At 39.9% G+C, this 12,391-nt stretch overlaps 1 protein-coding gene across 1 annotated transcript; it reads left to right on the top strand.

Moving 5' to 3' along the window:
* Positions 1-5,698: 5,698 nt before the first annotated feature.
* LOC134442285 (uncharacterized) lies at positions 5,699-12,120 on the top strand. The gene is made up of 10 exons (XM_063192521.1): positions 5,699-5,901; positions 6,221-6,367; positions 6,733-6,851; positions 6,952-7,088; positions 7,392-7,485; positions 7,638-7,749; positions 7,951-8,174; positions 8,269-8,437; positions 10,799-10,926; positions 11,738-12,120. Exons 1-10 carry the CDS (start codon positions 5,805-5,807, stop codon positions 12,053-12,055), a joined length of 1,545 nt encoding a protein of 514 aa, XP_063048591.1. The 5' UTR covers positions 5,699-5,804; the 3' UTR covers positions 12,056-12,120.
* The last annotated feature ends 271 nt before the right edge of the window (positions 12,121-12,391 follow it).

The raw sequence follows: 12,391 nt of genomic DNA, 5'->3' as shown, positions 1-12,391 counted from the left end.
CTCTTTTTCCAAAATGCATCTCATCTTCAAAAAAATGGTAATGTTGATACTTGGTGATGAAAAAAATCACTGCAATACTTCTAAAGTGTGTCAAATATGTAAGGGAGAATTTACAGTCATAAGATACTGATTTTTTTAAAATGAACAGCGCTATACGTTGTAGAGGCAAATAGCCTACAGATAAATCTATCAAACAAAATTACCTCAACAATTCAACATTTCTAATGGGCAGAGAGAGAGAGAGAGAGAGAGAGAGAGAGAGAGAGAGAGAGAGAGAGAGAGAGAGAGAGAGTTTGAATGCCAGAGGAGTTAAAACTCGAAACGAATGCACTTTGCAAGAAATTTTTAAAAATCAAGCGCGACAACCGCAAGGTTTATTACCGTCTGACATCGCAAATGCGCGATAGCAACACACACACATTCAGCGAGAGTAGCCTAGATATTGACAGTTTCAGTTTGACAATCTACAAAATGCATATCACACGGAATGATTTGCAATTATGGCACAGGCAAGATTTCTGGAAGTTGTTATGTGTTCCATGCAATGCGTGAAGAAATGTTGGCTATGTCGGGCTGGTAGCCTACTCAAACACAATAACGTCTCACTAGCCTATGCTTCACCTCAAACAATAACGTCTCTCTAGTCTACCACTTATGAAAAAGTACTCAAACAATACCTACCACGGCAGAGAGGTGAATGTTTTCAGCATGCAAACACTGTTCATATTTATTAGATCTGCTGAAGCAGCAGGTTGTGAGGAGAAGCGACTGGAGCGCAGTCTGAAAGCGTCTGCCAATCACACGCTAGTGACGCGCATACCCAAACTCCAAGCCCATATTTTGAGAATAGATTAATTTGCGATATTTTCTTTATTGTGCGTTAAGAGTGTCATATCATCGCAGCACGTTAACGCCGATAACGGCCCACCACTAATTTTTACCTACTTTTATAATGATAGCCTACCCAGTACATTTCGCAATACATGCCTATATATGGATGTAGGTGTATGCAAGATTCTGGGATATATCTTTATTGATGTTATATCACATGGAGACACCTTAGGGATTTTAAATATATACAGTTTTGATGGATAATGCACTTTCCTATGAATTATAACTTATAGGTCAAAATTTATCCGTCGTACACTTTTTCAGCGATATAATGCAAGGTTAGATTGATGCAGAAGCCTGTAGGAGGGTGGGTCAATACTTGTTAAATCATATCTGTAGAGTGTGGGCTTTCAGGAAATATATGGGTTTGCTAGTTTGATATAAATTATACACCTATTTAGGCCCAAAACCCATAACTGTCCAATGGATTTCAATGCATTTCAATGTAATGCCAAGCACATTACATAACTAAGGTATAGAGGAATGTAGGACATTGGGGGATGAATCAATGGACATTATATCACATCTAGAGTGTGTAAACCTCAGAAAATTAAGGGATTGGATAGCTTAATACAAATTACACAGTTATTTTAGACCCACACCTCATGGCCGCCCATTAAAAATCAATGCATTTCAAAGTGCAAAGTACTTTACAGAGCTTAAGTACGGATAGAGGAAGTTGGGAGACCCCAGGGGGGTAGATTGGATCCCAACTTTTGCTATATCATATCTGGAGAGTGTGTGCTTTCATAAAATACATGGGTTTGATAACCTAATATAAGGTATGCTGCTATTTTAGGCCTAGAATTCATAATTGTCCGACGGATTTGAAAGAAAACCAATGCATTTCAATGTAATACAAAGTATATTACAGAACTGTGTTGTAGAGGAATGTAGGGATTGGGAGTTGTCCCAATGCATATTATATCACATCTAGTATGTAGACATTTAGAAAGTATATGGACTAGATCAGTGATTCTCAAACTTTGGGCCTGGGCCCACTGGTTGGCCCTTAATGTATTCCAAGTGGGGCTTGAAATCATTTTCCAAAAATCATATTTGTTTGTAGTGTTAATGTTTTTTTGTTTTATTTATTCAGTCAGTGATGAGCCCTGAAGAAGTATGAACATTTCAAGGGGACCCCAAGTTGGAATTGGTTGGGTACCCCTGGATTAGACCGTTTGATATACATTACAGAGTTATTTAGACCCAAACCTCATAGCCGTCCATTGAAAATCAAAGCATTTCAAAGTAATGCAAAGTACATTACAGAGCTAAGGTATAGATCAATGTAAGTCAGTGACGTGCAGTGAAGGGTATGGTAGGGTAGGCAGTAAATATAGAATATATATCTATTTATATATATATATATTAACGGTGGGTTCGGTCCTCCCCCAGAAAAAAATGTATTTCTTAGATGCAATTTCCTGCATTTTAACCAAATCTGGAGAGTCACTATCAGCTAAAAACTTTTACAAATGTGTGTGTGTGTGTGTGTGTGTGTGTGTGTGTGTGTGTGTTGTGTGTGTGTGTGTGTGTGTGTGTGTGTGTGTGTGTGTGTGTGTGTGTGTGTGTGTGAGAGAGGGGGGCCTTATGCCACAAGGTATGGTTTGAATAGGCAAATAGGCCTATTCACATAAACATGCTGATATTTTCTTTAATGTGCAACAAATTAGTAGGCCTATGTTTCTCTAAATACTGTAAATATAAAGTAGGCTATAAGATGCCATCAGTGCTTAACCACCACAGCTCTAATAACTAAATAAGTAAATAGGCTACACTATTTAGACATTTGGACATTGTCAGTAGACCTAAATCTGAAACAATAAGTGAAAACATAATTTCAATTTCTTGAAAAGGCCAGCTACAATTATTTGTTTTGCCAAATTGCCAAATTAGCTCCAGGACCCATACTTTGTACACCTTTAAGGACCTGTAGGCCTACATTTTACAATAATAATTTAGAAAGCTACAACATTTTGGGGGAAAAGCTTTAACTTTTGGCTTTAGCAGTTGATTTTGTTGCTCTTCTGTTTATTCTGTTGCAAATGCCAGGGCGTTTCACATGGATGGAGGGTGGCACAGTGTAGCCTACTTTTGAAGATAAAATGTCTAGTTCACCAACTGTGAATCACACCATAGCATGTGAGGGGGAAACGATTTACATTTAGCAATAAACCAACCTAGGTAACAGCTCCTGCCTCACTGCCGCGTTTTGTGCTGATAATCAAACACTCACAGACAAGAAGGAAAGTAGGCAAGGGGGCGGGTTGCTTGCAAACATGACCCGTGCATTCAGACAGTATCGAGTAAACCAACGAAACCACTTCTGAGACTCATCCTTGTGCGTGATAGTATTCTCAAACACTTCAGCTACGGTTGTGCAAGGTGTTTCAAATAAAGTCAATTTGTGAGTGCGGAAGCACTCCGAGAAACCATCCCCAGTCAATCGTCCTGTTCCACGTTGATCTCAACTCGCACACCGCGCACTTCAAAAGAACGCAGCTGCACTTGCTAACAGGCTCCACACAACTCACGCATTGCGTAGTCATCATCATAATAAATTAGGGAAATGGAGTCATGTCGTACGCTCAAAAAAACAATCTCGCGTCGATAATAACACACACACGGTCTATTCATGTCCACCACCGCACAACCAATCTTCAATGTCAACACCCTGACAAACGGTGACAACAAAAGGCACCACGAACAAACTTGAGCATGTTCATGTTAAAAGGCTACCCGCAGCATAATAATTAGATGAATCTTACCTTAAAGCAGAATCACAAGTAGGCTGTGTTTTTCATGCAAGCTAGTTCCATTAAAAGCCCGGGGTGGTTGACATGATGAAGACATTTTGTCCCAGTGCAAACTACTTGAAGCTGCTACCCATCTGATGTTGAATATTTCCACAATGCAGCGATTGCAAACGGCTCAGCTGTCTGTCACTTTAACCGTCTTTCTTGCTACTTCTCGGCATTTTTTTAAAAAATAATAAAGACAAAAAGCCAAAGACTGCCATGTTTTCTTTCCGATACGGCTAGAGATTTGAACAAGCCTTGCCTTGCTAGTTGTTGCTATCATAGCTGCCTGTAGGGCAGAAATTGGCTACTACCTGAATTGTAACAATTTTTCATTTTGGGCGCTGTGATTGGCTCACATACTCCCGCCACAGAGTAAAGGCTCTGCTTTTAGTCCCATTGACAAGCTATGTGACAACTTAATACGCATGCGCAAACTTCTACATTGACAGCATTGAAGGCAGGGTAGGCAGAGGAAAAGCTGCCTTACCGGGCTGCCTGGCTGGCATTCGAAAGCTCTGCTTTCAGCCTGTCTCTGCTACCAGCCGGGACTGCGCGTTGCCACGGCAACCTGCCCAAGCCTGAGCGCTTTGCTTCGTGCGATTACTTAGGTTTTTGATCGTTGTCCTGTGTATACTGTACTTTAAACAGCTCATAATTTATGCTGAATCAATGTTATTGTTGTGTAGGCCTATGTGAACTCTGGAGAATATTTTTTTAAACACGTGTTAGTTTTTATTTTTAAGACATTTATCCCAGGGTAGGCACTGCCTACCCTGCCTACCCTGACCGCACGTCTCTGATGTAAGTTGACAGATCTCTCAATGCACGTTATATAACTAGACCTTTGGAAAACAAATGGGCTTATTATGCATTACAGTTATTTTAGACACAAAACTCATCTAGCCATCCATTGAAAATCAAATCAAACTAGGCTATATTACAGAACGAAGGTACACAGGAAAAACAGCTGAGTAATTTTCCCAGAGTCACAACAATTTTCCTCTTAACGAGTATATTTATCTCTGAATCGAGTTCATAGAGTAAAATTTCGAGTAAGAGTAGGAGCAAAATTTCAGAGTAGGCCTCTAAGTGAGTGAGAAATAGGCGGAGCTTCTTACAAAGTTAAGTTTCGTTTTCCAGCCATATTGTATTTTCTACCACCGCTGCTGCTGAAGTCACGGAACAGCTCTCTGGGGAAGAAATTCGCTGGATTTGAAAGTGAGTGTGTTTATAATCTTTCATAATCTATATGTGTTAAAATGTAGGCTATTATAAAACAATGGACCGTACAAATGCACCGCAACAAACCGTAGGCAATGCAGCGAGTGTTCGGCTAACATTGGTAGCTTTCCGTTGGCACAACATATTGCGCCTCCGAAATGATCTGCTCGTCATTGTGACTAAATGTAGGCTGTGGTTTCTAGCAAGTTGTGGAATTAGCACTGGATGTGAAATGACAACTGGCTGTGAGCTGGATACGGTCAGCGTTGCCGTGTTTGGAAACCACATGTATGTAACTCTTGTTAAGAGTAAAAAGTGGTTCGTTGTGGTAAGGCTAAATGAGGAAAACCAATGAAGAAACCAATGATGAAAATCGCATTAATGCAATTGTGCATTGTGCAGTGGAATTAAGCCTAGATGTGAAATAACTGGTTGTGAGCTCGAAAAGGTTAGTGTTGCCGTGTTTGGAGACCACATGTATGTAGCTCTCGTGAGAGTAAAGTGGTTTGTTGTGGTAATGAAAATGGATGAAAAGTGGATGAAAAATCACATTCCTGCAGTCCCATTTGATGTGACCGTCTGAACGATTGTTCCAAAAGTTGTGTGAAGGCTGTCGCAGTTTTGCAGAAGGCACAAACTATTTTTCAACCCGTCGCTACGTGGCCACTTCGGTCACATGTACTTGACTCTGAGTAGAGTCAGAGAGAGTAGAGAAATCGCTTATCAGATGGTAGAGTGACGCACACGCGGTGCTGTCCCAAAAAAATCTCTGGTGAGGTTCAGCTTTGCGTTGCGCCCGTTCTGATCGACCGTACACTTGTGAGGGAGTCGATAGAAGGATACTCAAAGCGGAAAGATTATAACACGTTGTTTTTGTCCTCCAACAGGATGGAAAACACCACCGTTGTCAGAGTGAAATATAAAGATCAGAAGAAATATGTGTTTTCTCCAACAACATTTACATTCGAGTCATTTTTGGAATGTGGTAAGGGTTTAAAACCGAAATAAACACTTGTAATGTTTAAATCATGTGTAAACTTTGAATTTACAGGACTGTTGAGAAACATTGGGCCCTTCTGCCTAAATGACTACATTACTGCCTTATTTATTAGGACTAAATTAGGCTATTAGGCTACATTACTGCCTTTCATATCAGGGCCTGTTTTTTTTTTGTTTTTTTTTAATTAAAAAAAACTCTTGAGCACTTAAACTTGAAAACCTAAAGTATTGCAGCCTACCCCAAACACAATTCCGTTGCCTTTTTTGACAATGACAATAAAACATTGAATCTTTCTCCTCTAAAGTTGCCAGGAAATTTGACCTTCCGACAATGGACATTAAAGTCTTTGATGAGTCAAGGACCGAGGTTGATCAGGAAGCTTTTGCATACTTGATGAAGCAGCCAGATGTTCATGTCCTGGAAATTGATATCCCAGAGACAACATCTGAAGGTAAATGCAACTTAGTTTTACACTTTACGCCAACACAATTGTCTGTACTTCCTGTTGATTCTTGCCCTCTAGCTGCAGTATTCAGCTGGTGTGTGAATGTGGGAAAGAGAGAGACAGAGAGTGTGTGTCTGCGTGTGTTTGCGTGTGCGTGTCTGCTTGTGTATGTATGCACCTTCTCACATGAACCCCAGACAACAGGTGCTGTGCTGCAGCCTCCAGAGCTGGTGTGTAAATGTGTACAAGTGTATGTGTATTTTGAAAGCGCTTTGAGACAACTTTAGATGTATATATTGCACTATATAAATACAGGTTGCATTGTATTGAAGGACAACTGTGATTTTTTTTTTTTTAATTGTGTGTCACAGATTCTGTTAGCTCAGGCTCCCTTGCTGATGCTGAGGCTAGTTCTGGATCTGATGACACTGTGATACTGACCTCTAGCCCAAGACAATCAAAGCAAGGAGAGGAACGTCGTCTTGCCCAAGTAAGATTCATCAATTTTGTTTTGCATGTAGGCCTACAGATGTATTTTAAAGTCATTTGTCGGTTTCTCATATTTGTTTTATGTTTAACATCATTAATAGATGGTTGAAGACATCTTAAAAGGAAGCCCAGGAGGGGACAAGATCATGAATGAATATGCTCGGACAAAGTACCTGTCAGATAGCAGAAGGCGTGACCTGGTGAAGATATTGGTTGCTCATATGACAAATGAACATGGGTAGGTTTTCAAGAAATAATAATAATAATGTTGATGATGATTATCCGGGCCCTAAATGTATTTTTTCAAAAGGTAAAATGTCTGGTAGCCGTTCATTGCACTAGCCAAGAACGTACACTCACTAATGGGTCAAAGTGATTTGAAGTTGGTCTGTTCTGTCAGCCAAACTGCCAAATTTCACCAGCATTTGGCTGTCTGGTAGGTATTAATTTAGAGCCCTGATTATTAGGACAGTACAGTAATTATAAATGGTTGGTTATGATGCTATGGCTCCTAATATGTATGTATCGTGTGTGTTTGTAGAACAAGCCCGCCTCGGCGTGTGAAGGAAGACTACGCACTGGGTATCATCTCCCTCTTCCCCTATTTGGCTGACCCAAGGAGCAAGCTTGGCTATGTAATTAGCTTTCCTCTGTAGTCTTTTTTTTTTAGAAATTGGTTGTATAAACCCTGATTTAATGAAGTGTAAATATCAATGAATTTATAACTATTTTGCTCTTGTAAAACATACAGTAAGAACTCTTTGTCTATTTGTTATATTTGTCATAGGAACATTATTACAACGCAGAAGATGGAAGTGGCTATTTGGCTTGGAGAATTAAAACTCTGCAGAAAGAAGCATCAGAGGGACGAGTTAAACGTCCACGACCTTCACAAGCAGGTGACTTATTTAAGTTATTGTTGAAACACATAATAGCACACAGGTTATGGTTATATTTCATTATCTCTCATAGCTAATATGGCCATCAAGTGCAGGGACTTATAGTGTAAATCAAACACCGTCTGTAGTTTTGAGAATACTTTGATGTCTGGGAAAATAATAAGTAAGTGCATTTTGTATGTATATTTTCTGTTATTTCAGGTGGGCCATCTGTTGATAGAGATCCTTGCAAGGAAGGCAATTGGTTGAGCGATGAACGCCAGTGTCAGGAAGCAATTGCTCTGATGAAGCACACAGCTGATGAATCGGTGGTGAAGGAAAAGATGAGGTTGACCCTAGTCTATCGCCAGAAGATTCTGCGTGACACTGACAAATCAACTGATATCCTATCCATTTTTCCAAGATTCATGGACATACCAGGCCTGGTTAGTCTATAAGTATTCTTAAAAATGTGAATTCCAGAGTGATACTTAAGCTGCATTTTATACATCACTGATTTCTCCACTGTCTGTTTTGTAGATTGAGCAGGATTTTGCACTTCTCTTTGGTGACTCAACCTCTGCAAAGCTGATGGAGAAATGGTCCACCAACATAAAACCAAAAGTCATTGCACAGAGCCGTGGCCTGACACAGACTGCGGATCTCCAAGACCTCATCCAGAATGCTCTCTCTACTGAAGTTGAAGAAGGTAACAGTAATGACAGCAGAAAAATAATTGTCAAAAAATATTACCAAACAAATAACCCATGTCAATGTGTTGGTGGTGAATGGATAAAGTCCACCACTCCACACTATCCTTTTACTTTTATTCTTGTCCTCCTTAATGTGCATGTACACAAGAAATAATGACTTCCATCGCATATGTCTCGTAGGTCACTTTTGGTGTTTACACACAGTTACTGTTATTTCCTAATTGCATTTTAGACAACAGGGGTCAGTGTTTCCCACAGAAATTTTGGAAACTATGGGGGCAGCCGGGGTTTATTTTGTCCGGGGGGGGTCTTCTCACACGGGCCTTTTTTTTGGGGGGGGGGGGGGTATTCTTGCAGCGTAAATGCAAAACGGCAAAACAATGACTACAGTATGACATTGGCGCATGGAGAAACTGTAGGCCTGGGCCTATATTTCAGCCATTTATATTTTGAGAAATAAGGCTACATAAGATTTTACCCATGACTTGTATAATAGTAGTACATTGTCATTGTCAAAAAATGCAGTACAGTGAATAATTTCTGTTTACAACACAGTTTCATTCGTCCCTCATGCAGGGGTCTGGGAAACAATAATAAAACAAAATAGGAGCAGAGATAAGAATTTAAGAGCACTGTGAAATTGTTAACGCATAGACAAAAAGGGTCTTAGAGGGTAGGCTATGCCTTTTCCCCCACACATATCTGTAGGCGTACACATTCTACATGAGGGGTGCTGGTCACAGGGCCAGTTTTTTCCAAATTCCTCCCATTAAAAGGGCTGAACAACATATTACACATTTATGTCTATATTCACATTCATTACACATTAATTTCTATATGCAGCCCGATGTCTCCTCTGCTGTGTCAATGAAGGTCTGTCACCAAACTCATTACAACTGTAAAACAAAGCCTAGGGAGTGTTAGTAAACTCATCCCAACTGTCCCTTCTCTGAAGGTTTTTTATATTGCTCCCAAACCCAAGTAAACTACAACAACTTGACTAGGCTTTTGATCCCTGTCTTTCAAGCACTTGTGGTTCTCTCTATAGCAGGGGTGCCCAACCTTTTTTTAACCAAGATCTACTTTTGAAGTTGATGGTCTGCCGTGATCTACCAAGTCAAATTCAAGGATGTCAGTCAGTATGAAAATTTAAGACCACCATTTATTAATCACCATTATTATGAACAAAATGTTTTCAGTAGGCTACTATGGCCGTATCTTTTCAGTGTGTTTTAAAGTGTGTTGAATAGCCTATCTTTACAAAGCAATGCAGCACTGATAGTATGCAGAGATAATTTCAGTCATACACAAGTCATAAACAACTGAAACAATTTCAAAATGATAAACATTTGGTATATAAAAGGCACATAGGCTCTATTTCTAAAATATGATGAAGCATTATCATGCCTTCAGTGGTATAGGCTACAAATTAAAAAGGGCTCAGAAATTCACCATTTGTTAGCCTATGGGTAAATAGTAGGCTACTATGAGAGAGAGAGAGAGAGAGAGAGAGAGAGAGAGAGAGAGAGAGAGATATGAGAGAGAGAGAGAGAGAGAAATGAGAGAGAGAGAGAGAGAGATATGAGAGAGAGAGAGAGAGAAATGAGAGAGAGAGAGAGAGAGAGAGAGAGAGAGAGAGAGAGAGAGAGAAATGAGAGAACTCATTGGATTGGTTAACACCCCTGTTAAGTGTGACTTCTTCTATGAAGGTTTTTTTTTCCAGCTCTCTGGGACAGTAGCACAGCAAAGGCTTTCTATTGTGAGTTTGGCCAATCGTTTTGTCCACAACTGAAGCAAGAAACAGCACAAATTGAAGTGAATTCCATACATGTCAACAACTAACATTTCCCTTACACGCGGCACGCGATGTAAACGCAGTTAGCGATGATGCATGCGACTAGCGATTTGGACGAAGATCCTCGCATATCGGCGTGTCATAACGCATCGTTGCGCACATGTTCTGTTACTCACCCGATGTTACACGTGTGCACACATGAATCAACTGTAATAGGCTACCCTTACGGTCACTTCCTAATGCTTTCCCCTCATTCTGTGTTACCGTGGGACTACTTATCTAACCAATACAGAGTCTATAGGATGTATTTACTCCAGGAGGAAAATGCGAAGGAAATTCAAAATCGTAATTCAAATCGTTTTTAACAAAAACGGATATCGTTTAAAAAAAAAAAGTAAAAAAAATTTTTTTTATTTTTATTTTTTTTTTTTTTTACATTTTCGTAAACTATGGCGGCCAAATTTAAACTATGGCGGGCCGCCATAGTTTCCTCAATGTATGGGAAACACTGGGGGTCTTCATTCGTTTTATATGTGCATCTTGTCTGTCTTGTGTAATCCAGGTTGGGACAGTGACATGTCGTCCATACTGTTGCTGGTCCACCTTCTACCACCCTCCAATCCAGGGCGCAAAAGGCCAGGAAAGATTTCCGCTCATCGAGCCTGTGGTCATGTGGTGAAATTCATCAAGGTGAGGTTTCAGTCTAAAATAGTTTTGCCTTGGAGCCCTAGGAGGGTGTTGAGAAGGAGACAGCTGGGGGAGGGGGAAATCTCAGTTGCAATTGGTATATTTTCTTTGTTAATACATTGGCAGGCTTATGATGTGGTCAAGGGGGTGTGGCAGGCTTATGATAAGGTCAAGGGGGCATTTGTTCTAAAAAGGTTTAGAACCACTGGTCCTTAAAAGGTGAACTGTGTAGGATTGTGTGCGAGAGTTGGTATTGCAACTAAGCTGCTCATTGAAACTGTGCTGCTTAATGTGCAGCTAAAATGTCTGTTTCTAGACATTCAAAATGGCAGACAGTTCATGCATGAAAAGTGATGGTGGTGGTAAGTATACATGAAAAAGGTACCCTTTGTGAATGGGCAGCATGGACCTTGGAAATAGCCTACAAAAAATGCACACTGCCCATTCGAAATAAAAGCTGATGGTTAGATTGAAACTGTTCCAAAATGTCTTGTTCTTCTTTTGACAAGACATAAATGAAAGAATAGCAAAACTGTATTAAAAAACATGCATGTTTCTTTAATATATACATGCAGTACAATTATATTTCTCAAAGCTGTTCTGAAGGTACCTTTTTGTCTTTACTTTGTGTGAAAAAGGATTAATGAATATAGTAATTCTAACTTGATTTGTATAATACCTTTTATTTTCCAACTTTCACCAAAGCCATAGTTATTTTGTCACATACAATGATGATAGCTACTTTGTAATGTGTAAAACCTCTTTATACAGGTTTTCTCTTGACATTAGGTCTCTTGTGTGTTTCCTTTCACAGACTGGTGCCAGCATTCAGGGCCATTTGGAGGGCATCACACAGAGTGTCCAGCCATATCTACTTGCAGTTGGACCAAAGAAAAGTATGATCCAATCTTACTTCATTGTTGTTGACAAACAGGCCTTGCCATGCAAGTCCTCCAATTCACTGACTGCATTCGATGAGCTTTTTAAAGCTCATTATGTTTTCGGTACCACTTACTGCCATGAGCTCACAAATGTGTTCACTTTCTTGCAAACAACCATCTATGACATAGATGTTGAAATTACCAAAGTCAATCCAAGAGTAGCTGAGCTTAGAGCAAGAATGCTGCAGTAGACAGAATGATTTTTTTCATTTGACAGAAGAGTCATGCTGATTCTAATAGCCTCATACGGCACTTCAAACTTGTTCAGAGCCCTCTAATATGTCATTATCAGTTCTCACACAAACAGCCAACTCTGGTCTGAACATTCTTCCATGTACCTTGGCCCATTTAACTTTCAGAACCCTGGCCCTAACTGGTACTTCAAGTTTTTCTGCCACCTTACCACCAAACTTCATTTCATTCAAGGAGACCATTTTTCCAGGACCCATTTTCAACTCGTTTGAATCAAATGTTTGCCACAAGTAAGCCATCTGGCACTGGTGTTTTTTGGCTAAAGTTTTAGTGAT

Source organism: Engraulis encrasicolus, unplaced genomic scaffold, assembly GCF_034702125.1.
Source record: "Engraulis encrasicolus isolate BLACKSEA-1 unplaced genomic scaffold, IST_EnEncr_1.0 scaffold_140_np1212, whole genome shotgun sequence".
In the NCBI taxonomy this organism is placed as follows: Eukaryota; Metazoa; Chordata; class Actinopteri; order Clupeiformes; family Engraulidae; genus Engraulis; species Engraulis encrasicolus.
This window is presented reverse-complemented; position numbering and strand designations above follow the sequence as displayed.

Bases quoted from the DNA above. Each gene is read 5' to 3' on its own strand.
- LOC134442285 (XM_063192521.1), top strand. From the start codon at position 5,805: ATGGAAAACACCACCGTTGTCAGAGTGAAATATAAAGATCAGAAGAAA. The intron at 5,902-6,220 runs GTAAGGGTTTAA...TCTCCTCTAAAG, and splicing joins CGAGTCATTTTTGGAATGTG to TTGCCAGGAAATTTGACCTT. The intron at 6,368-6,732 runs GTAAATGCAACT...TGTGTGTCACAG, and splicing joins CCCAGAGACAACATCTGAAG to ATTCTGTTAGCTCAGGCTCC.